The sequence below is a fragment of the Bufo bufo genome, chromosome 4, assembly GCF_905171765.1.
Source record: "Bufo bufo chromosome 4, aBufBuf1.1, whole genome shotgun sequence".
NCBI lineage: Eukaryota > Metazoa > Chordata > Amphibia > Anura > Bufonidae > Bufo > Bufo bufo.
Genome location: NC_053392.1, coordinates 440,390,693 through 440,416,009, shown reverse-complemented (window position 1 = coordinate 440,416,009; position 25,317 = coordinate 440,390,693). Strand labels below are relative to the sequence as shown.

Below are 25,317 nucleotides of genomic sequence, written 5' to 3'. Positions count from 1 at the left end.
GAAAATGCCTGAGCTTGTGGATCTTGCTTAGAAATGGCTTCTTCTTTGCACTGTAGAGTTTCAGATGGCAACGGTGGATGGCACGGTGGATTGTGTTCACTGACAATGGTTTCTGGAAGTATTCCTGAGCCCATTCTGTGATTTCCTTTACAGTAGCATTCCTGTTTGTAGTGCAGTGTCGTTTAAGGGCCCGGAGATCACGGACATCCAGTATGGTTTTACGGCCTTGACCCTTACGCACAGAGATTGTTCCAGATTCTCTGAATCTTCGGATGATGTTATGCACAGTTGATGATGATAGATGCAAAGTCTTTGCAATTTTTCGCTGGGTAACACCTTTCTGATATTGCTCCACTATCTTTCTGCGCAACATTGTGGGAATTGGTGATCCTCTACCCATCTCGGCTTCTGAGAGACACTGCCACTCTGAGAAGCTCTTTTTATACCCAATCATGTTGCCAATTGACCTAATTAGTGTTAATTGGTCTTCCAGCTCTTCGTTATGCTCAAATTTACTTTTTCCAGCCTCTTATTGCTACTTGTCCCAACTTTTTTGGGATTTGTTGACACCGTGAAAATTGGAATCAACGTATTTTTCCTTTAAAATGATACATTTACTCGGATTAAACGTTTGATCTGTCATCTACGTTCTATAACAAAATATTGACATTTGCCATCTCCACATCATTGCATTCAGTTTTTATTCACAATTTGTTTAGTGTCCCAACTTTTTTGGAATCCGGTTTGTATATATTTATTGATAATCATGTATTCACATTGATACTACTATTCAGTAGATTAGGTTATGCACTTTATTTGATGATGTTCATAATTATTATAGGTACGATCATGGTCACAGATGAATTGTGTTGGATTTGTGATTTTGTAAATTGCTTGCACTATTTATTTATTCTTCTTCACCTCATTGAGCAGTCTGCGCTGTGCTCTTGCAGTCATCTTTACAGGACAACCACTCCTAGGGAGAGTAGCATCAGTGCTGAACTTTCTCCATTTATAGAAAATTTGTCTTACCGTGGACTGATGAACAGTAAGGCTTTTGGAGATACTTTTATAACCCTTTCCAGCTTTATGCAAGTCAACAATTCTTAACCGTAGGTCTTCTGAGAGCTCTTTTGTGCGAGGCATCATTCACATCAAAAGCAAACCCAGAACTGGTGTGTGTTTTTTATAGGGCAGGGCAGCTGTAACTAACACCTCCAATCTCATCTCATTGATTGGACTCCAGTTGGCTGACACCTCAGTCCAATTAGCTCTTGGAGATGTCATTAGTCTAGGGGTTCACATACTTTTTCCACCTGCACTGTGAATGTTTACATGGTGTGTTCAATAAAAACATGGTAACATTTAATTCTTTGTGTGTTATTAGTTTAAGCAGACTGTGATTGTCTATTGTTGTGAATTAGATGAAGATCAGATCACATTCTATGACCAATTTGTGCAGAAAATCATATCATTCCAAAGGGTTCGCATACTTTTTCTTGCAACTGTATACACACACACAGTGAGAGGTTTGGTCTGGGAAAACAGGTATTTTCCTCCCAGCATGTGCTGCTGGGCTGATTTACAGCCAGGTGAGGTCAAATACCAGACTTGATTTTAATTGCCGAACCGGGTTTTGGCAGCACCTGGCTGTCCTTAATAGGCAGCTGGGCTCAGAAGCGAGGTCTCTGTGTTGGGATCTGGGAGCCTTGTGTCTGGATGAAGGCTTGCTGCTTGTTTGGCTTGAAAACAGGTTGGTGCTGCTATCAGCAAGGACTCTTTGAGGCAGAATTGCCGCATGGTGTGAATTACCATCAACACCGCAAGGTGACTTTTTGTTTGAATATGACTGCTTGTTTTGTCACTTGCCTAAACTGTTAATTAAACACTGAACTGTTTGATCCAAATAACTTGCTGTTGCCTCTATACTGCGTCCGCTAATCCTGTCTACCAGAGCGAGTCCCCACAATATATATATATATATATATATATATATATATTTATTTATTTACAGCGCATTGCAAAAGTATTCACCCCCCTTGACTTCTTTCGTATTTTGGTGCCTCACAATCTGGGTTGTTTGAGGATTTGCATAATTTAATTTACAGAAGATGCCCACAACTTTGAAGAGGTTTGTTTTTTTATTGTGAAGCAAACAACAAATAGGACAAAATAACAGAAAAAGTCAATGTGCATAACTATTCACCCCCCTAAAGTCAATACTTTGTAGAGCCACATTTTGTGGCAATCACTGCTCCAAGTTGCTTTGGATAAGTCTCTATGAGCTTGCCACATCTTACCACTGGGATTTTTGCCCATTGGTCCTTGCAAAACTGCTCCAGCTCCTTCAAGTTGGACGGTTTGCGCTTGTGAACAGCAATCTTTAAGTCTGACAAAAGATTTTTTATTGGATTGAGATCTGGGCTTTGACTAGGCTATTCCAGCACATTTACATGTTTCCCCTTAAACCACTCAAGTGTTGCTTTAGCAGTGTGTTTGGGGTCATTGTCCTGCTGGAAGGTGAACCTCCGTCCTAGCCTCAAATAACACACAGAGTGGTACAGGTTTTGCTCAAGAATATCCCTGTATTTAACGCCATCCATCTTTCCCTCAACTCTGACCAGATTCCCAGTCCCGGCTGCTGAAAAACATCCCCACTGCCTGATGCTGCCACCACCATGTCTCACTGTGGAGATGGTGTTCTTTGGGTGATGTGATGTGTTGGGTTTGCGCCAGACATAGCATTTTCTTTGATGGCCGAAAAGTTCAATTTTAGTCTCATCAGACCAGAGCACCTTTCTCTATACATTTTAGGAGTCTCCCACATGCCTTTTCGCAAATTCACAATGTGCCTTTTTGCTTTTTGCTGAAAGTAAAGGCTTTCTTCTGGCCACTCTGCCATAAAGCCCAACTCTATGGAGCGTACGGCTTATTGTCGTCCTATGTACAGATACTCCAGTCTCTGCTGTGGAACTCTGCTGCTCCTCCAGGGTTACCTTAGGTCTCTGTGTTGCCTTTCTGATTAATGCCGTCTCTTGGCAGGTTTGCTGTTCTGTCATGTTCTTTTCATTTGGTTATGATAGATTTGATGGTGCTCCTGGGGATCATCAAAGATTTGGATATTATTTTATAATCTAACCCTGACTTGTACTTCTCAACAACATTGTCCCTTCCTTGTTTGGAGAGTTTCCTGGTGTTTCCTTCAGCCTTTCAAAAAAGGTGTGTATATGTAATGAGAGATCATGTGACACTAAGATTGCACACAGGTGGACATCATTTCAATAATTATGTGACTTCTGAAGGTAATTGGTTGCACCAGAGCTTTTTATGGGCTTTGTGAGGAATATGGATTATTGTTCACTGTCAGCCATGTTCCCACACCAACCATCTGCTGAAAGGTAGCAGAGGTAGTGAGCTCCACAGGGGGGCCCTGCTTCAAAGCCAGACAGATGGCAGAGCGCCTCTAGCAGTCCACTTTTGTTTGCATTTCTCACCTCCATCCAGCCAGGAACCCAGCTAATGGAACATGAAAAACTTCCCTGCAGGGGGTCTAGGCCATTCCCCACTTCAATGAACATTATCAGACATCCTGGTACCGGCGGTTCATAAACAATTATGAATCGCCCATCCATCACAGGCATAAACCAGATACATATTTGTGTTCCTGTGGCCACAATGAAAGGGCCCATGGTCATAGCTTGGCGGTGGGATGCCAGGGAGGGGATATATACATATCTCCCCACAGAAACCAAATAACGGTACCATGCTTGGACTCTACTGGTAGTCGGAACCCAGGTGGATCCATTGTTCCCAGAAACACCTCCCTGCGACATTCTGGTCTGGAGCCAGGAGTCCTAATCGGTTTTGTGGCTTATGTGCTGCCAGCCCAGCAGAAGGGGAGTGGACCCCTCCCAGAGGCTGGGAGGAGCCGGCTACAGGTTAAAAGGCTTGTGCCAGCAATCGGGCGTGTCTTTCTCTGAAAGGAGGTCTCATTGTGCCATGTGTTTAGAGGGACCTGCAACTAGCTGACATCACTGCTTCCCATGTGACCACAGCTAAGAACTCATCACAACCCAAAGAACTCCTATACCTGGTAAACTGACTTTTATTTTACTCAACCCTGTTTGTACCTTGCCATTTGTATTTGTAACCTCAGACCACTGTATATATTCTTTGCGTGTGTATATTGTGTTAAGGCTAGTGCGCCCTTAAGGCAATTAAATATATAATTTAATCTTGTGCTGTCCTTGTATCTCGAACATGAATCCCCACGTCCGTGTTCCGGCCTAGTTAGACGCTACCGCGGGTTGGTTTCTTACCCTATATAATCCCGTTAGCGGACTGGGTTTATATCAAACAAGAAACTGGTGGCAGTATACCTGGGCTGAGAATGCTCTGTTTCACTGGGGCAGTGAAAAGGCTCTCTCAGCTTGTTGCCTCTCTGTGCCCGTGTGGACAGGAGGAGTATGTGAACACTCTACCAAGCTGACCTTACCTACTCCTCAGGGACAGCGTAACGTCACGCCTTGGTAACCAGTGACCATACAGTAACTCGCTGGCTCTACGTATTTGACGTCTGACGTCAGTCGGGGTACGGTATTTGTCACAGGCTTCCTAACAAAGGGGGTGTCAAAAGGAAAACTGGTAAAAAACTTATTTTGACCGCTTTTTCCGGCACTTGCTTGGAAGGATTCAGACCCAAGTCATTGGAGAGGGGTTAACTTTTATTTGCAGGGTAGTCAACGCGTTTCGAGGGCTTAATTGTCCTCTTCTTCAGAACTGTATACACTGAGGGGAATTACAGCACAGTTAAAACATATTAAAAATCTGAATTTTTGGCGCGCAGGCCAAGGGGTGGAGGAGAGGTAGGGGTCGAGGTGTGTTTGGGTTGAGTTGATTGACATTATCCTTCCCGTTATACATCATATAACAATAGTGTATGCTTAATTAAAACCAATAAATAAGTAAATGTATAATCTTTGCTTATAGTAGTTTTTAAAATATATATAATTTTTTTTATTTATTTTCTCCCCAGCAGCGATGTGTGTGCGGATACCTATATGTAAGGTATGTAAGGATGTCTCTTGGTTCGCATTCGTATGTATGTACAGTCGTGGCCAAAAGTTTTGAGAATTACATAAATATTGGAAATTGGAATAGTTGCTGCTTAAGTTTTTATAATAGCAATATGCATATACAGTACAGACCAAAAGTTTGGACACACCTTCTCATTCAAAGAGTTTTCTTTATTTTCATGACTATGAAAATTGTAGATTCACACTGAAGGCATCAAAACTATGAATTAACACATGTGGAATTATATACATAACAAACAAGTGTGAAACAACTGAAAATATGTCATATTCTAGGTTCTTCAAAGTAGCCACCTTTTGCTATGATTACTGCTTTGCACACTCTTGGCATTCTCTTGATGAGCTTCAAGAGGTAGTCCCCTGAAATGGTTTTCACTTCACAGGTGTGCTCTGTCAGGTTTAATAAGTGGGATTTCTTGCCTTATAAAAGAGGTTGGGACCATCAGTTGCGTTGAGGAGAAGTCAAGTGGATACACAGCTGATAGTCCTACTGAATAGACTGTTAGAATTTGTATAATGGCAAGAAAAAAGCAGCTAAGTAAAGAAAAACGAGTGGCCATCATTACTTTAAGAAATGAAGGTCAGTCAGTCAGCCGAAAAATTGGGAAAACTTTGAAAGTAAGGGCTATTTGACCATGAAGGAGAGTGATGGGGTGCTGCACCAGATGACCTGGCCTCCACAGTCACCGGACCTGAACCCAATCAAGATGGTTTGGGGTGAGCTGGACCGCAGAGTGAAGGCAAAAGGGTCAACAAGTGCTAAGCATCTCTGGGAACTCCTTCAAGACTGTTGGAAGACCATTTCAGGGGACTACCTCTTGAAGCTCATCAAGAGAATGCCAAGAGTGTGCAAAGCAGTAATCAAAGCAAAAGGTGGCTACTTTGAAGAACCTAGAATATGACATATTTTCAGTTGTTTCACACTTGTTTGTTATGTATATAATTCCACATGTGTTAATTCATAGTTTTGATGCCTTCATAGTCATGAAAATAAAGAAAACTCTTTGAATGAGAAGGTGTGTCCAAACTTTTGGTCTGTACTGTACTCCAGAATGTTATGAAGAATGATCAGATGAATTGCATAGTCCTTCTTTGCCATGAAAATTAACTTAATCCCAAAAAATAGGATCATCAAGAACTTCAAGGAAAGAGATTCAATTCTTGTTAAGAAGGCTTTAGGGCGTCCAAGAAAGTCCAGCAAGCGCCAGGATCGTCTCCTAAACAGGATTCAGCTGCGGGATCGGAGTGCCACCAGTGCAGAGCTTGCTCAGGAATGTCAGCAGGCAGGTGTGAGAGCATCTGCACGCACAGTGAGGCGAAGACTTTTGGAAGATGGCCTGGTGTCAAGAAGGGCAGCAAAGAAGCCACTTCTCTCCAAAAAAAACATCAGGGACAGATTGATCTTCTGCAGAAAGTATGGTGAATGGACTGCTGAGGACTGGGGAAAAGTCATATTCTCCGATGAAGCCTCTTTCCGATTGTTTGGGGCATCTGGAAAAAGGCTTGTCAGAGAAGAAAAGGTGAGCGCTACCATCAGTCCTGTGTCATGCCAACAGTAAAGCATCCTGAGACAATTCATGTGTGGGTTGCTTCTCATCCAAGGGAGTGGGCTCACTCACAATTTTGCCCAGAAACACAGCCATGAATAAAGAATGGTATCAAAACACCCTCCAACAGCAACTTCTTCCAACAATCCAACAACAGTTTGGTGAAGAACAATGCATTTTCCAGCACGATGGAGCACCGTGCCATAAGGCAAAAGTGATAACTAAGTGGCTCCGGGACCAAAACGTTGACATTTTGGGTCCATGGCCTGGAAACTCCCCAGATCTTAATCCCATTGAGAACTTGTGGTCAATCCTCAAGAGGTGGGTGGACAAACAAAAACCCACTAATTCTGACAAACTCCAAGAAGTGATTATGAAAGAATGGGTTGCTATCAGTCAGGAATTGGCCCAGAAGTTGATTGAGAGCATGCCCAGTCGAATTGCAGAGGTCCTGAAAAAGAAGGGCCAACACTGCAAATACTGACTCTTTGCATAAATGTCATGTAATTGTCGATAAAAGCCTTTGAAACGTATGAAGTGCGTGTAATTATATTTCACTACATCACAGAAACAACTGAAACAAAGATCTAAAAGCAGTTTAGCAGCAAACTTTGTGAAAACTAATATTTGTGTCATTCTCAAAACTTTTGGCCACGACTGTATGTGTGTGTGGTTGGCAATCTGGTGCAGTTTGTCTCATGAAAATGACAGTTTGCCTCACAGAATGGCAGTCAGGTAAAAATTTTGCCTGAAGTTAATATTTTATGTATTTTAACTATGGGGTGGTGGCAGTATATACATATACACATATGTACATACACACACGCCCCCATGCATACACATATATATGTGGCTGGCAGTCTTGGCCCTTATATATATATGGGACTGGCCGAAAAAACAGGGGTATGTGTTTGAATCTTATATAGTGATAGTATATTGGAATGGTTACCATATAACTGCCTGTAGTTGGTTGCCAAAGGATCTATAATTACCTTATGATACCTTGATGTCTCCTGTCCTTTTTCACTGCTCCTTTTCAGACAGTTGCTAGGGTTTGTTTGTGTCCAGTTAAGAAGACTGGAGGGGGAGCAGTCCCCCACACCGCATGTCTGTGCTAGGTTTCAGAGTCGGGAGGTGTGCCTCTCATTACTCCAATGTGATTGACTGGCAGGGAGCTGCTGGCTACAGTAGGTTTGTATGTGAGTAGTTTTGGCTTCAGAGAACTGGCACAGGAGCCATCTTTGAAGGTTCTCATATCGTAAATGTATATCAAAGGAGAGGAAAAATTGTGGAAACAGTATTTCGACCGCTTTTCCGGCGCTTGCTTGATAGGTTTCAAACATTGATGGAAGGGAAAGGTTTGGAGGGAAAAATAAAATAAAATAAAACCGGTGTACATATCGGAGAAATAAAAAAGAACAATGAAACCAATAGAATTGACCGTGCACTGATGTGTACTATTGTGAGGTGTGCAAGTTTTTTTTTTTTGTTAGTTTTTATTTTTTTCTATGACATCTTATCGCAGTTTTGTTCTTGTCTCTTTTGTCTGGTCAGAGCGTACTTATACACCTATTTTGTGGACTGGTTGATGTAGTATTGGAATTAGTAAATTATTATGCATTCTTGGATGTTATTTGAGGCAGACAGCTGACATCCAGAAAAAAAAAAAAGGGCAGTTATATGGTAACCATTCCAATATACTAATATACTACACATACCCCTGTTTTTTCAGCCATTCCCATATATACATAAAGGCCAAGACTGCCAGCCACACATATATGTGTATGCGTGGGTACGTGTGTGTACCCCTGTTTTTTCAGCCATTCCCATATATACATAAAGGCCAAGACTGCCAGCCACACATATATGTGTATGCGTGGGTACGTGTGTGTATGTACATATGTGTATATGTATATACTGCCCACCCCATAGTTAAAATACATAAAATATAAACTTGAGGCAAAATTTTTACCTGACTACCATTCTGTAAGGCAAACTGTCATTTTCATGAGACAAACCACCAGATTGCCAACCACACATACATACATACGAATGCGACCCCAGAGACATTCTTAGATACCTTACATATACTGTAGGTATCCGCACACGCATCACTGCTGGAGAGACACAGGGCAACCTTTGCTCTGCAAAACAAAACAAAAACAAAAATTATATATATTTTAAAAACTACTATAAGCCAAGAGTATACTTTTATTTATTTATTGATTGGTTTTAATTAAGCATACACCATTGCTATATGATGTATAACGGGAAGGGTAATGTCAATCAACCCAACCCAAACACGCCTATAGCCCTACCACCCCCCACCCCCATTGGCCTGCGTGCCAAAAATTCTGATTTTTGATATGTTTTAACTGTGCTGTAATTCCTCTCAGTGTATACCGTCCTGAAGAAGAGGGCAATTCAGCCCTCGAAACGCGTTGACTACCCTGCAAATAAAAGCTAACCCCTTATCTGTCCGATGACTTGGGTCTGAATCCTTCCAAGCAAGCGCTGGAAAAGGCTGTCAAAATACGGTTTTTACCAGTTTTCGTTTTGATACTTCCACTGTGTGCACCTCATCTGCTGGGGCACAACAATGTGACTGCGGCTGCAACCTGGAACAAGCCGGTGTGCTGGTCGGCGAACTATAATTACCAGCAAGGCTCTCTACAGTGGTTGTGACTCCTCACAACCACAGATGGTAAGCGTACCCTAACCTTTATCAAACCACTCTCTACAAAGTGACACCGCACATGTGGCGCTGCCTCCCTCTTTTCTTGTTTTACATAACAAAGGGGTTGAATACATATGCACATGCCAATTTTCTGTTTTCTGTTTCTAAACAATAGTTTTATTTATATATTTTTCTAATTTCACTTCACCAACTTAGACTATTGTGTTCTGATCCATCACATAAAATTCAGATTAACAAAACATTGAACTTAAGGCTGTAATGTAACAAAATATGAAAAAAGTCAAAGTGGGTGAATACTTTTGCAAGGCACTGTATATATATATATATATATATATATATATATATATACTTTTTTGGCACATCACATTTCTTATTATTTAAAATTAGAGTAGTTATCAATTAATTTTGAAGGCCTTCATAAGGGGCATGTTTAGAAACAAATTTCCAGATTTTTCATGATATGTCTTAATTTTTGTTCAAAAATACTGTTTACTCAAAAAACGAATCCTCTAATTCTCCTGTGCAGAACAGTAAAGTATGTGTACATTAGGTAATGTATGGCGTCACTGTAGTGTCAAAAACAATACCCTATTTTAGCTTTATATGGATCTTCCTCCCTTATCTTTAGATACTGTCTCTGTACATTGATGATAATAAAGTACTGGCATTTTCTAGATGTGTACTTTTTAGGTGGTATTTTTTTATTTATTTAATCTATTTTATTTTTTTTACATTTTACAAAATTATTTTTTTTTACTATGAGGACACAGGTTAGCAGGGAAGACTTTAGGGGGAATTTATCCTGCAGAATTTTGTACTCCAGAATTTTGTCTTCAAAAAGTCACAAGATAGGGGCTTTGCGTCTTTTTGGGGTCATTTGAACAAAATGTTTGTAACTTTTTGTATCTTTACACAGCACATTCCAGTTAAAAAATGTGGGAAAGTGGGTGTGGTCAGCTATGTTAATGCATTTCACTCCAGATTTATCAAGTGATGCCTTATTTACACAGTGTTCAGTTAGTGAGATCTTTCCCTTATACCTTATCTCTGTGGAGGTTCGAATCCTGGTTTTGGCTCACAAAAAGTTGTAAAAAAAGTATGTCAGTCCAGTAAGAGGGTGGGGTAGGAAACCTTGAGTAGCATTTTTAGACAAAAATGTTAGGTTTAGGCCTCTTTCACACGATTGTATGTATTTTCCTGTCCACAAAAAACGGACCCGCAAAAAATACAGATGACATCACATCCGTGTGCATTCCGTATTTTGCGGAGCAGAACAGCTGGCCCTTCATAGAACAGTGCTATCCTTGTCTGTAATGCGGACAATAATAGGACATGTTCTATTTTTTTACCCATTGAAATGATTTGTTCCGTATACGGGACACAAAATAAATGGAACGGACACGGAAAGAAAAAACATTTGTGTGCAAGTGGCCTTAGAGGTTCTTCAAATTTAACAAACATGTTGATACATTTGGTGCTAAGTACTCCAATGCAGACTTCTGTGAAACTGAATTCAGATATTACCCTCATGATAAATTCCCCGCATTGTCTACATGTTTTCTGCTGTTATCACATACAAATCACAGTGATCTAATGGTATCAGCCCATAGTTCACAGTTACTAATGATCTGTATACACAGTCATGCAAAAAAGATGCAGATAGTGTCTTCTCTGCACACCTACAAGCTTCTCTCTGACCGCATAGGCATCCTTACCAACTACCCGAATGCGGACACAACTCTGTGATGAGAGGTTTACTGTGATGAGTACAGGATCTACCTGTCAGCATGACAGCCCAGTCCTTCCAGTGGATCTGTGTAGTGGCATCAGTTTTACCATGTCAATGAATGGGCTGCAGGGAAAAGATCCATGCCTTTATCCATTAATGTATATGGTGTGATCCAGAAGGGGTTATTAAGAGCCACTGGGTGTCTGCTATCGGCACCTGGACCAGTGGCTGTTAGTTACAGCCATACCTGGCCTCCATCTGCAGCAGGAACCTGGCAATTGTTGCAAACTGCTGTGTATTTATGTGATATGGTTTGGAAGAGGGGAAATGGGATGCCTTACTCTGACTCTTCTCTATATGCCTTATTAGTGTATATGGACTTCATAGAGGTGCCTCCCTGTTATTAGCCAAAATGCTGTTGTCAACCTGAATGCCCATAGCTAGTTATACACATACCAGAATTGTGCTTCTACACTAGACTAAGGCCACGTTATACGTACCCAATGATTATAAATAATAATACCAGCACAGTATTTATATCTACATAGAATAACCCATATTTTGTATCTTTCATAGGTAAATAAGCATAGTTTTGTGCCAAGCAAGGTCCATAAAATAGCTCCAATGTCCCACAGAGTTTGCCAACCAGTTCACTGTCCATGCAAATGTGTCAACCAGAGCGACATGAAAAAAATTTCCTAACAACTTTTATCCAAGTGTGATATATAGTTATCACATACTGTATTAGCTTTGTACAGGGTGGCCCATGATAAAGCCCACCTCCAGTGATAGAATGACAAGATGAACGAGCAAGTAGATAACGCTTGTGAAGATGCAGATAGTGTTTGTGATGTTTTCCTTCAGTTTATCAAGGGCATGTGGATTGTGAGCGTGCACTTTCTGTTTGAAATTTCCCCACAGATAAAAATCGCATATGGACAAGTACCCCTTGCTCGCAGTTCGCTCCTCCGTAAACAATTCATTAACTCGTGCCAGTGAATTCCATGAGGCGTGGCATGTTGCCCCATCTTGTTGGAAAAAGTAGGACCTTTTTTCTTCTGCAGCATCACTGTTGAAGAGCTGCAAGCAGTATCAGCCGACATGCCCAAAGATGCATAGATGTGAACGGGGACCACTTTCAGCTTCTTTTGTGACTTGTGGGTAATAAAAAAAAAAAACAATCCATTTGCTCGTTCATCTATTGCTGGAGGTGGGCTACTTTTTCGTGGGCCACAATGTAGTTAGGCAGAAAGAATTGATGACAATTTGAGTACATTTTGTGCACCGGTCCATTGCAGCTGTGTTGCATTTCAAAACAGTACACTGGAAATCCAGAACTTTCTCACCATACCCTTTTATAAGTAAATACATTTTGAGGGCATTATATATGGTTGAAGTGATAATCACTGTAAAGAATTTCTATAGAGACTTGTATTCTAACGTAACAATATAGCTGCTATTGTATCTGTACTATCGTATGCGTCCAATGTGCCATGCGCCAATTTTTGGGGGTTATAGCTGTTGACACTGAACATTTATTTTGTTTGTCTATTTTCTAACATGGTTGTCTTCCTCTGCAGTCTACTCTAGCTTGGGCAAGAGCTTCTGCAATGTGTCTGAACTTTTATTTTTTTATAAAAAATTTTATTATAATTTTTTTTACTTCATATAACAATATATACCATCTTTAAAAAATATAAATATATCAATATTACAATAATCTTTAGATACATAACATTATATTCCCCTCCCCTCCCCCATCCCTTATTCATTATCTGCTCAAAAGAATATGAAAAAAAAATAAAAAAATTCCTCCTATCTCTGTCCCCTCTATCGTGCCCACTCCCCTCGGCCCCACCTGCAACAGCCATCATCTCCCAGAAGGAAGCTATGTTAGCCATTTCTGCCATATTCTGGCAAATCTATGTTTTTTCTTGGTATTTATCAGATGGAATTCCTCTCTGGCAAGTGAGGATCTAGTGATCTTCTCCCATTCCCTAACCGTGGGAACCGCACTACCTCCCCAATGTCCAACAATACATTTCCTAGCTTGAAAAAGGAGTTTGGAAGCAATTTCCCGATGTTGTGGGGTTTCCATTTTATCCATCACACCCAGTATACATGTCTCAAAAGAGCTAGGGACTTTAAACCGATGGTATTGCTCTATTCTGTCATTGACCTTACCCCAGAACTCTTGAATCTTTTTGCATGTCCAGAGTATGTGGACATCATCCACCCCTTCCTCCCCACATTTTAAACAACTAAACACTTTGGTTTTATAGCACTTCATTAATATCCTAGGCGGTATAATATATTAAATTGGGTAATCCTATGGGAAAAGTTCTTCGAAACTCTATTTTTTTCCTTTATAGCCAATTCCCAAAACTCTTCTTGCTGGGGGTTTATAGCGTCTTTCCATTTATACATTAAACTGTTTACTGCTTTTTTCTTGGTCTTCTGATGTAGCAAGCATTCATACATTTTAGAAATTAATTTCCCCCCTGATGTTATCTTAGAGATATTCATTAATGGCCGTGGGAGGGTATCAATTTGTGTGCCTTTTCCCAACCAAGTTCGCAGTACTTGTTTTAGTTGTAGGTAAAAAAAACTCAGCTCTAAGCTACCCAAACCAAGCTCCTTTTTAAGATCTTCATATGGTATTATGTCCCCCTGTCTCCATACCTGACCCAGTTTATGGACTCCATGTTTCCACCAAATTTTCTGCTCAATTAGTTTTAGTTCTGTAAGGTGGATATTATCCCACAATAAGGTATCAACATGGATTCCAGACTGGGACCACAGCCCTCTTGCTTCCTTCCAAACCCTATCCATCAATTCAAATATCGGAATCTTATTACTTCCCTGTTGTAACAAAACTCCCACTTCTATTATTTGGAAAATATTACTATTTTCTAACCGATAGTTTATCCCTGTAATCATAGCCTTACATCTTGCCGTGTTACTCCACATTATCATGTTTTTTATGTGGCCAGCAACAAAATAGAGTTCCAGATCTGGGACGGATAAACCACCCTCCCTCTCTTGGATGTAAAGTATTTATGCTTTTATCCTTGGTTTTTTCCCTCTCCATATAAAATCCGTTAAAAGACTAGCTATTGTTTTAAATGTTTTTTTGGGGATTATTACGGGAGAATTCCATAATATATAATTCAGGGAGGGTAATAGGCACATTTTAATCAGAGAGATCCGTCCTGCCATCGAGAAATATAATCTTTTCCATACGCCTATTTTCTTCCTAATTTCTTGTATTTTAGGGGCCACATTCAACTGAATATAGTGCTTTGGATTTGAAGTTATTTGAATACCCAGATACTTGACGGGTTCGTTAATCTTGTTAATTTCCAATGCTCCTGGTATAAAATCATTCAGAGGATCAAGCGGGATACAGGCTGATTTAGACCAATTTATTTTGAGCCCAGCATATTTACCATATTGGTCAAAAACCTGAAAAAATCTTCACTAGCGATCTATGAGAACCTACAATCAGCATAATATCATCTGCATACAATGCAATTTTTTCCTCATATTCACCAAACCTGAATCCCACAATTTCTTCATCTTGTCTCATAATATCAGCTAATGGCTCTATAGCTATAGCAAACAGCAGAGGGGAGAGGGGACCACCCTGTCTAACCCCCCTGCAGATGTTTAAGCTAATATCACTTTTGCTGAGATTTGTATAACAATCTTACCCATCATATAAAATTGTCACCAAATGCCATCTTCATCAATACTGTAATCAAGTAGGGCCATTCTATAGTATCAAACGCCTTTGAGGCGTCTATAGTAACAATCAATCGTTCACCGCAATTTGTGGGTTCAAGCTGGGTGTTCACAAAATATCGCATTATATTGTCAGTTGTAGTTTTACCTGCCATAAATCCCATCTAATCCTCATGAACAAGTCCCCGGACCACACATCTAAGTCTAGTTGCCAATATCTTAGCCAATATTTTATTATCGGTATTAATTAATGAGATGGGGCGATACTTTCGTATGCGTCCAATGTGCCATGCGCCAATTTTTGGGGGTTATAGCTGTTGACACTGAACATTTATTTTGTTTGTCTATTTTCTAACATGGTTGTCTTCCTCTACAGTCTACTCTAGCTTGGGCAAGAGCTTCTGCAATGTGTCTGAACTTTAACTGCATGCTGATTATACTACCTGTCTGTCGAAATTTTGTATCTCTGCTCAGAGGAACTAGTGCAGTAAGTAGAAAATAAGTGTAGCAACATTAGTTTATACTTCATAGCACTCTGTACACTGTGTTTTATGACGATCCAATGATTTCTTGTTTTTATTTAGTGTTGCAGAGGAGATCTCAGAAGGCTGCTTGACAAAAACATTACATTTCATCGGTTTGTTGGCTATATGATCGTACTTCATGCAGGTATATTTCTATATTGAGCAAGCTAAAATAATGATTTTAATTATCTATCTATCTTTATTTTGGAACATTATAGCACATCTTTATGGAAAATTCCATCACTGTATATGTTTACCTTTTCTTGTCATCGTAATTCTGTTGTCAACATTCTATGGATATGTATTTGTGTATAATATATTGCAAATTTGCATTGCAAGCTGGATGTCCTGGAAATTAGTTTTTAAACAAATGTTAAAACTAGTCTGCAGAGATACTCTCCCACCCGTTCTTAACTGGGGTGGAGAAAGATAACTGCACACCCATTAAGACTTTGCATTGGTCCTATTTTATAGATTAATACAGATGCATGATACTTGCTGGGAGTCATACAGTACCACCCAGCATGCAGTTGCATCTCTCAACACCCAATATCACATAGGGCAAAACAGTATTCCGGTATATATACTTTAAATAGTTATAATTTAACCACTTACCGTCACACTAACGCCGAAAGGCGTCATTTCTGCGGCGCTCCCAGGTCACACTAACGCCGATTGGCGTCATCTCGCGTGAGCCGAGATTTCCTGTGAACGCGCGCACACAGGCGCGCGCGCTCACAGGAACGGAAGGTAAGAGAGTGGATCTCCAGCCTGCCAGCGGCGATCGTTCGCTGGCAGGCTGGAGATGTGATTTGTTTAACCCCTAACAGGTATATTAGACGCTGTTATGATAACAGCGTCTAATATACCTGCTACCTGGTCCTCTGGTGGTCCCCTTTGTTTGGATCGACCACCAGAGGACACAGGTAGCTCAGTAAAGTAGCACCAAGCACCACTACACTACACTACACCCCCCCCGTCACTTATTAACCCCTTATTAGCCCCTGATCACCCCATATAGACTCCCTGATCACCCCCCTGTCATTGATTACCCCTCTGTCATTGATCACCCCCCTGTAAAGCTCCATTCAGACGTCCGCATGATTTTTACGGATCCACTGATAGATGGATCGGATCCGCAAAACGCACACGGACGTCTGAATGGAGCCTTACAGGGGCGTGATCAATGACTGTGTTGATCACCCCATATAGACTCCCTCATCACCCCCCTGTAATTGATCACACCCCTGTAAAGCTCCATTCAGACGTCTGCATGATTTTTACGGATCCACTGATAGATGGATCGGATCCGCAAAACGCACATGGACGTCTGAATGGAGCCTTACAGGGGCGTGATCAATGACTGTGGTGATCACCCCATATAGACTCCCTGATCACCCCCCTGTCATTGATCACCCCCCTGTCATTGATCACCCCCCTGTAAAGCTCCATTCAGACGTCCGCATGATTTTTACAGATCCACTGATAGATGGATCGGATCCGCAAAACGCATACGGACGTCTGAATGGAGCCTTACAGGGGCGTGATCAATGACTGTGGTGATCACCCCATATAGACTCCCTCATCACCCCCCTGTCATTGATCACACCCCTGTAAAGCTCCATTCAGACGTCCGCATGATTTTTACGGATCCACTGATAGATGGATCGGATCCGCAAAACACATACAGGCGTCTCCCTGGAGCCTTCCAGGGGGGGGGGTGATCACCCAATATAGACTCCCTGATCACCCCCCTGTCATTGATCACCGCCCCTGTCATTGATCACCCCCCCCTGTCAGGCTGCATTCAGATGTCCGTATGATTTTTACGGATCCACGGATACATGGATCGGATCCGCAAAACACATACGGACATCTGAATGGAGCCTTATAGGGGGGTGATCAATGACAGGGGGGTGATCACCCCATATAGACTCCCTGATCACCCCCCTGTCATTGATCACCCCCCTGTCATTGATCACCCCCCTGTCATTGATCACCCCTCTGTAAGGCACCATTCAGACATTTTTTTGGCCCAAGTTAGCGGAAATTATTATTTTTTTCTTACAAAGTCTCATATTCCACTAACTTGTGTCAAAAAATTAAATCTCACATGAACTCACCATACTGCTCACGGGAATTCAAATGCGTAAAATTTTTTAAACATTTATATTCCAGACTTCTTCTCACGCTTTAGGGCCCCTAGAATGCCAGGGCAGTATAAATACCCCACATGTGACCCCATTTCGGAAAGAAGACACCCCCAGGTATTCCGTGAGGGGCATATTGAGTCCATGAAAGATTGAAATTTTTGTCCCAAGTTAGCGGAAAGGGAGACTTTGTGAGAAAAAAATAAAAAATATCAATTTCCGCTAACTTGTGCCAAAAAAAAATAAATTCTATGAACTCGCCATGCCCCTCATTGAATACTTTGGGGTGTCTTCTTTCCAAAATGGGGTCACATGTGGGATATTTATACTGCCCTGGCATTCTAGGGGCCCCAAAGCGTGAGAAGAAGTCTGGTATCCAAATGTCTAAAAATGCCCTCCTAAAAGGAATTTGGGCACCTTTGCGCATTTAGGCTGCAAAAAAAGTGTCACACATCTGGTATCGCCGTACTCAGGAGAAGTTGGGGAATGTGTTTTGGGGTGTCATTTTACATATACCCATGCTGGGTGAGAGAAATATCTTGGTCAAATGCCAACTTTGTATAAAAAAATGGGAAAAGTTGTCTTTTGCCAAGATATTTCTCTCACCCAGCATGTGTATATGTAAAATGACACCCCAAAACACATTCCCCAACTTCTCCTGAATACGGCGATACCACATGTGTGACACTTTTTTGCAGCCTAGGTGGGCAAAGGGGCCCATATTCCAAAGAGCACCTTTCGGATTTCACAGGTCATTTACCTACTTACCACACATTAGGGCCCCTGGAAAATGCCATGGCAGTATAACTACCCCACAAGTGACCCCATTTTGGAAAGGAGACACCCCAAGGTATTCCATGAGGGGCATGGCGAGTTCCTAGAATTTTATATTTTTTGTCACAAGTTAGTGGAAAATGATGATTTTTTTTTTTTTCTTACAAAGTCTTATATTCCACTAACTTGTGACAAAAAATAAAAACTTCCATGAACTCACTATGCCCATCAGCGAATACCTTGGGGTGTCTTCTTTCCAAAATGGGGTCACTTGTGGGGTAGTTATACTGCCCTGGCATTCTAGTGGCACAAATGTGTGGTAAGGAGTTTGAAATAAAATTCTGTAAAAAATGACCAGTGAAATCCGAAAGGTGCTCTTTGGAATATGGGCCCCTTTGCCCACCTAGGCTGCAAAAAAGTGTCACACATGTGGTATCTCCGTATTCAGGAGAAGTTGGGGAATGTGTTTTGGGGTGTCATTTTACATATACCCATGCTGGGTGAGAGAAATATCTTGGCAAAAGACAACTTTTCCCATTTTTTTATACAAAGTTGGCATTTGACCAAGATATTTCTCTCCAAAGAGCCAATACATTTTAATGCGGAGACAGCACTAAATGCGGATATATAATCTCACACAGCAGCCCCCCCGGTATATAATCTCATACAGCAGCCCCCCCCCCAGTATATAATCTCACACATAAGCCCCCCCAGTTTATAATATCACAAAGATGTATTTATTGGATACATATTCATATTTAAGTCATTGAGCCCCTCCCTTGACAAATTTCTGCATAAGCCCCTGGGTAAGTGTAATATACTCACCTACCAAACCACACTCTCCTACCAGACCACACTCAGAATCCAAATACAAAAAAAGAACAGCCAACAAAACCTAACATAATCTCCTTATGTATGTATTTGCTTTTGTTTTTTAAGATAACTGTTGCAGACCACAGCAAATAAAATAGAAAAACAGTGCATTGTCCTCTCATGCTGCAGCCATGCTTTTTCCCCCTCCTCTCCTTCTGATGCTAGTGCATGTGAGAACTTAGGCTGGGTTCACACTTGAGCGTTTTACAGCGCGTTCAAACGCGCTGTAAAACGCTCAACACATGAAAACCAATGCTTCCCTATGGCCCTGGTTCTCACTTGAGCGTTTTACAGCGCTGAAAAACGCGCTGTAAAACGCCCTACGCTCAAACAAGTACTTGAGCTTCTTTGGGGCGTTTTGACGCGCGTTTGTGGCCATAGGACATTGCAGTCAATCACACAAACGCGCGTCAAACGCGCGTTTACTATTGCAAAAAACGCGCGTCAAAAACGCGCGTCAAAAACGCGCGTTAAACGCGCATATCAAAGACGCTCAGGTCTGAACCCAGCCTTACTGTTTAGTGTTTGAGGTCATGTATGTGCACCTAGTCATAGTGTGTTTATATTTGTTTGTGAATGTATATGTGTTTTTGTTTATGCATACATTTATTATGCAAGCATTGTTATAAACCACCTCAGGTTATATTTTTTCTGTTTGATTCTATTGTTTCCCCAGAGATAAGTATCACCAGAGGTGTTTGGGAGCCTCTTATCCTAGCTTAGGTTAACATCTGCGGCAGGTAACTCGGGTAGTCTGTTTCTGCAGAGGAACAGACTACCAGAGTTACCATATCCAGCATAGACGGACACTGCCAGCACCATTTGGCTACACTCATTATAACGGGATCCAAAGGGGATCCAGATGGTTTCCGGCATAAATGCTAGCATTCTGCTGCATAAGTAGTATTTTTCCAGCAGGAAGTTGGCATTTATGTTGGAAACCCGTTGGATCCCATCGTGGTGAATAGGAATCTGGCGTTGCTCGGTGGTGTCTGGCTATGACAGATACTGTGACTCTAAAACTCTGCTACTCTAACAGAACAGACTACTGTAGTTACAGTAGACGTGAACCCACTGTATACTTACCTGTCTTTCCAATAATATAACATGAACATTGTGCTGCACTAAATACATGATGATGGGATAGTTGGGGTTGATGTTTCTTTGCTTCAACCATATAATATATGTGGCATGGTTTTTGTGTTATATAGATAGATACATAAAGTTTGTTATCTGTTATTTCAAGTAGCTGATACATAAACTATGAGGTACACATTGAAGTTATTTCATTTCAAAGCTTATCTATAAAACCTAAAATAAAGAGCTGCGTGAAAATGATCAATTCTGAAAATATATCCTGCAGTAATCATCTCAAAAGGAGCCTTATTTTACACTATTAAAAGCAACCACTTCTTCTTTTCAAGCATTGTTTCATATAATCGGCTTTTTCTGAGCTTAAAACATACAAAGCCTACTTTATTAGCATCCACCATTATCTTGCTGCGTCAATAACAGGTTTTTCTAATAGAGGTGAGCAACCTTGAAAGAAGTGCATTTAGATCTATGTTTACATGCCAACCTTTAATTTCTCATCGGTTCTCACACTACTTCAAATGCAAGCTTTAATTGCTAAAATTGGAAAGGATGTAATTAGAGCCTGTTGGAGACAGAGCATGTTCAAAGAGGAATACACAACAATGTTATCTGTAATCAAGAGCACAATTGAAAATCCACTCCAGGGATCTGTGCTTATGTTGGCTTTTCGTCTTCACACATGCCTATGTATAATGAATGCAGCTTTGCTGTCAGAATCCCATTATTAAAGCATCCTTGCAGACGTACGTCAACATTTTTCATTTTCACACTTGCCTGGGTTAATTAATATAAGTTCCCATCAGATACATCTTTCACATAATGTGACGCTTGTGGTCCTAAATCTTCTATATGAAAGTCATTAAGAGAGAATGTTCTGTCAGTCAGGCTCCACATAGCTGTTTGTATACTTGTTTCATCTCCTTGAGAAGGTTCCATGAAGATTATGATGCACATAATTACTCATTTTAAGTGCAAATTGTCTTACAGAAATCAGTTATGTATATGTAATGGAGACAATTAAACTCTGCAGTGGATTTTCATGATCATATAAATAGGTTCATTTTTATTTTATTTTACAGGAAGGGGCTTACACATTGCCAATAGAGGTTTCAGAGCTTCCAGTCAAAAATCAGTTCCTAGAGACCCAAAAGCTTATTTGCAATGAGACAATTGCAACAATATTAGCCCACAATACAGAGGTGCAATTATGTGCATACTGAGTACAAGGTTGTAGTCACACTAGGTGAAGCTTGTTCCATGTCCTTCATCACTACATTTTATTTATATAGGTTATACACATCTTGTAGAATGTGCCATTCTTAGGCAAACTGTAGATACAGTCCTGATCAAAAGTTTAAGACCACTTGAAAAATGGCAAAAAATCATATTTAGCATGGCTGGATCTTAAAGGGTTTCTATCACTTCATATGACATAATTAGCTCTCAGACACTAGCGATCCGCTAGTGTCTGCTCTGGCCAACCATCCTAATATAACAGCTTTTGGGGCAGCCGTTTTGCTAAAAAAAGAACTTTTATAAATATGCTAATGAGCCTCTAGGTGCTATGTGGGCGTCATTAGCACCTAGAGGCTCCGTCTACCTTCATACACAGCCACCGCCCAGCGCGTCCCTCCAGCCCGCCCATCTCCTGCTGAATGCGATCCTCCGTGTGACGCAACGGACGAATTATCGCGCATGCGCCGTGCGCGGCTGTATTCGGCGCATGCGCAGTGAATGTCTGACCGCTTCCCTGCTCAGACATCTCCACTGCGCCTGTTCCTTGGAGCACTATGACGTCATCGGGGCAGGCGCAGTGGAGATGTCTGAGCAGGAGAGCGGTCAGACATTCACTGCGCATGCGCCGAATACAGCCGCGCACGGCGCATGCGCGAGAATTCGTCCGTTGCGTCACACGGAGGATCGCATTCAGCAGGAGATGGGCGGGCTGGAGGGACGCGCTGGGCGGTGGCTGTGTATGAAGGTAGACGGAGCCTCTAGGTGCTAATGACGCCCACATAGCACCTAGAGGCTCATTAGCATATTTATAAAAGTTATTTTTTTAGCAAAACGGCTGCCCCAAAAGCTGTTATATTAGGATGGTTGGCCAGAGCAGACACTAGCGGATTGCTAGTGTCTGAGAGCTAATTATGTCATACGAAGTGATAGAAACCCTTTAACAAGGTTTCAAGTAGAGCTTCAACATGCAACAAGAAGAAATGGGAGTGAGACAAAACATTTTTTGAGCATTCAATTTAATGAAAACAACGAATAAACTGAAACAGGCTGTTTTTCAGCTGATCAAAAGTTTAGGACCACATGCCTTTAAAAGGCCAAATCTGTGCAAAGATGCGGATTCATTTTCATTTTCTGTCAGGTAGTCACACGTTGTGATGGCAAAGGCAAAAAAAACTCCCCCTTTTTGAACGTGGTCGGGTTGTTGAACTGCATAAGCAGGGTCTCTCACAGCGTGCCATTGCTGCTGAAGTGGGACGCAGTAAGACAGTCACTTGGAATTTCCTAAATGATCCTGAGGGTTATGGAACAAAAAAGTCAAGTGGAAGACCCACAAAAATTTCATCAGCACTGAGCCGGAGGATCCAATTGGCTGTCCGTCAAGACACTGGACGATCCTCGACCCAAATTAAGACCCTTACTGGTGCTGACTGCAGCCCCATAACCATCAGACGGCATCTGAGACTGAAGGGCTTCAAAAACAAAAAAACATCTTCAAAGACCTTGTCTCCTTGAACGCCACAGAACTGCTCGTTTGGACTTTGCAAGAGAGCACCAAACATGGGACATTCAAAGGTGGAAGAAAGTTTTATTCTCTGATGAGAAAAAATTTAACCTTGATGGTCCTGATGGTTTCCAACGTTACTGGCATGACAAGCAGATCCCACCTGAGATGTTTTCTACGCGCCACAATGGAGGGGGCGCCATAATGGTCTGGGGTGCTTTTTGCTTCAGTGGAACGATGGAGCTTCAGGAAGTGCAGGGGCGTCAAACGGCCGATGGCTATGTCCAGATGTTGCAGAGAGCATTCCTCATGACTGAGGGCCCTCGTCTGTGTGGTAACAACTGGGTTTTTCAACAGGACAACGCTAAAGTACACAATGCCCGCAGGACAAGGGACTTCTTCCAGGAAAATAACATCACTCTTTTGGCCCATCCTGCGTGTTCCCCCTGATCTAAATCCAATTGAGAACCTTTGGGGATGGATGGCAAGGGAAGTTTACAAAAATGGACAACAGTTTCAGACAGTAGATGGCCTTCGTGCGGCCGTCTTCACCACTTGGAGAAATGTTCCCACTCGCATCAAGCATGCCGAAACGAATTTTGGAAGTGATAAACAATAACGGCGGAGCTACTCATTACTGAGTTCATGTTTGAAAGTTGGATTTCTGTTTTGGGGGGGTTTAGTTTTTTTTGGAGGTGTGGTCCTAAACTTTTGATCAGCTGAAAAACAGACTGTTTCAGTTTATTAGTTGTTTTCATTAAATTTAATGCTCAAAAAATGTTTTGTCTCACTCCCATTTCTTCTTGTTGCATGTTGAAGCTCTACTTGGAACCTTGTTAAGATCCAGCTATGCTAAATATGATTTTTGCCATTTTTCAAGTGGTCTTAAACTTTTTATCAGGACTGTATATATTGACTAGTGTTACATAGTAACATAGTTTATAAGGTTGAAAAAAGACATTTGTCCATCTAGTTCAGCCTGTTATCCTGCAAGTTGATCCAGAGGAAGGCAAAAAAAAAAAAAAAACTGTGAGGTAGAAGCCAATTTTCCCCACTTAAGGGGAAAAGAATTCCTTCCTGACTCCAATCAGGCAATCAGAATTACTCCCTGGATCAATGACCCCTCTCTAGTAGCTATTACCTGTAATATTATTACACTCTAGAAATACATCCCAGCCCCTCTTAAACTCTTTTAGTGAACTCACCATTACCACCTCCTCAGGCAGAGAGTTCTATAGTCTGACTGCTCTTACCAAAAAGAATCCTCTTCTATGTTTGTGTACAAACCTTCTTTCCTCCAGACGCAGAGGATGTCCCCTCATCACAGTCACAGTCTGGGGATAAATAGATGATGGAAGAGATCTCTGTACTGGCCCCTGATATATTTATATATAGTTATTAGATCTCCCCTCAGTCGTCTTTTTTTCTAAAGTGAATAACCCCAATTTTGATCATCTTTCAGGGTACTGTAGTCCATCCATTCCAGTTATTACTTAATTGCCCTCCTCTGAACCCTCTCCAGCTCTGCTATGTCTGCCTTGTTCACAGGAGTCCAGAACTGTACACAGTACTTCATGTGTGGTCTGACTGATGATTTGTCGAGTGGAAGCACTATGTTCTCATTATGCCCCATTATGCCCCTTTTGATGCAACCCATTATCTTATTGGCCTTGGCAGCAGCTGCCTGACACTGGTTTCTACAGCTTAGTTTGCTGTTTACTAAAATTCCTAGGTCCTTTTCCATGTCAGTGTTACCGAGTGTTTTACCATTTAGTATGTACTGGTGACTTGCATTATTCCTTCCCATGTGCATAACCCTACATTTGTCAGTGTTAAACCTCATCTTCCACTTATCTAAAATGCCGCAATCAGCAATGAATGCGGTATCTGAGGGGTTCAATGACGGGGCGGCACCATCGCCGTTCCCCATCATTGCGTCCACCACTCACAAAGAAATGCACTTTGTGATGAAGGACTTTGTCACAAAGCGAATTTCTTTGTGAAATTCGGCGAAGCAGCTGAATCAAAGTTTTGAGAACTTGGCTAATCTCTAATGTTGACCATTATTCAACATTAGACACTGCTAAGGTGTTAAGGAAGGTGACCATACACTTAGAGGAAAGTTTGGGCTTTATAAAGATATTTGGTAATATACCAACAATAGCTGAGACCAGCAATTATATACACCGCACGGCAACCAACCGTAAACCTCCTACAAAAGCAAAACCAACCCGCGGTTATGACCATATAAATCTTTATTGAACAAATATGCACACATACAAAATGAATAAAACCCAGTAGGGAGATGCAGAGAAGTGTGGATAAACACCCCCCCCCCCAAGCCAGTACATAT

General features: G+C 41.4%; 1 protein-coding gene across 1 annotated transcript in view; it reads left to right on the top strand.

The window, feature by feature from the left end:
* The window catches only part of NOX3 (NADPH oxidase 3), a 123,118-nt gene that overhangs the window by 16,244 nt on the left and 81,557 nt on the right, over positions 1-25,317 (top strand). The window contains exons 3-4 of the mRNA XM_040427287.1: positions 15,188-15,298; positions 15,396-15,480. Of these exons, the coding sequence (XP_040283221.1) occupies positions 15,188-15,298; positions 15,396-15,480 (196 nt within the window). The remainder of the gene's footprint in view (positions 1-15,187; positions 15,299-15,395; positions 15,481-25,317) is intronic.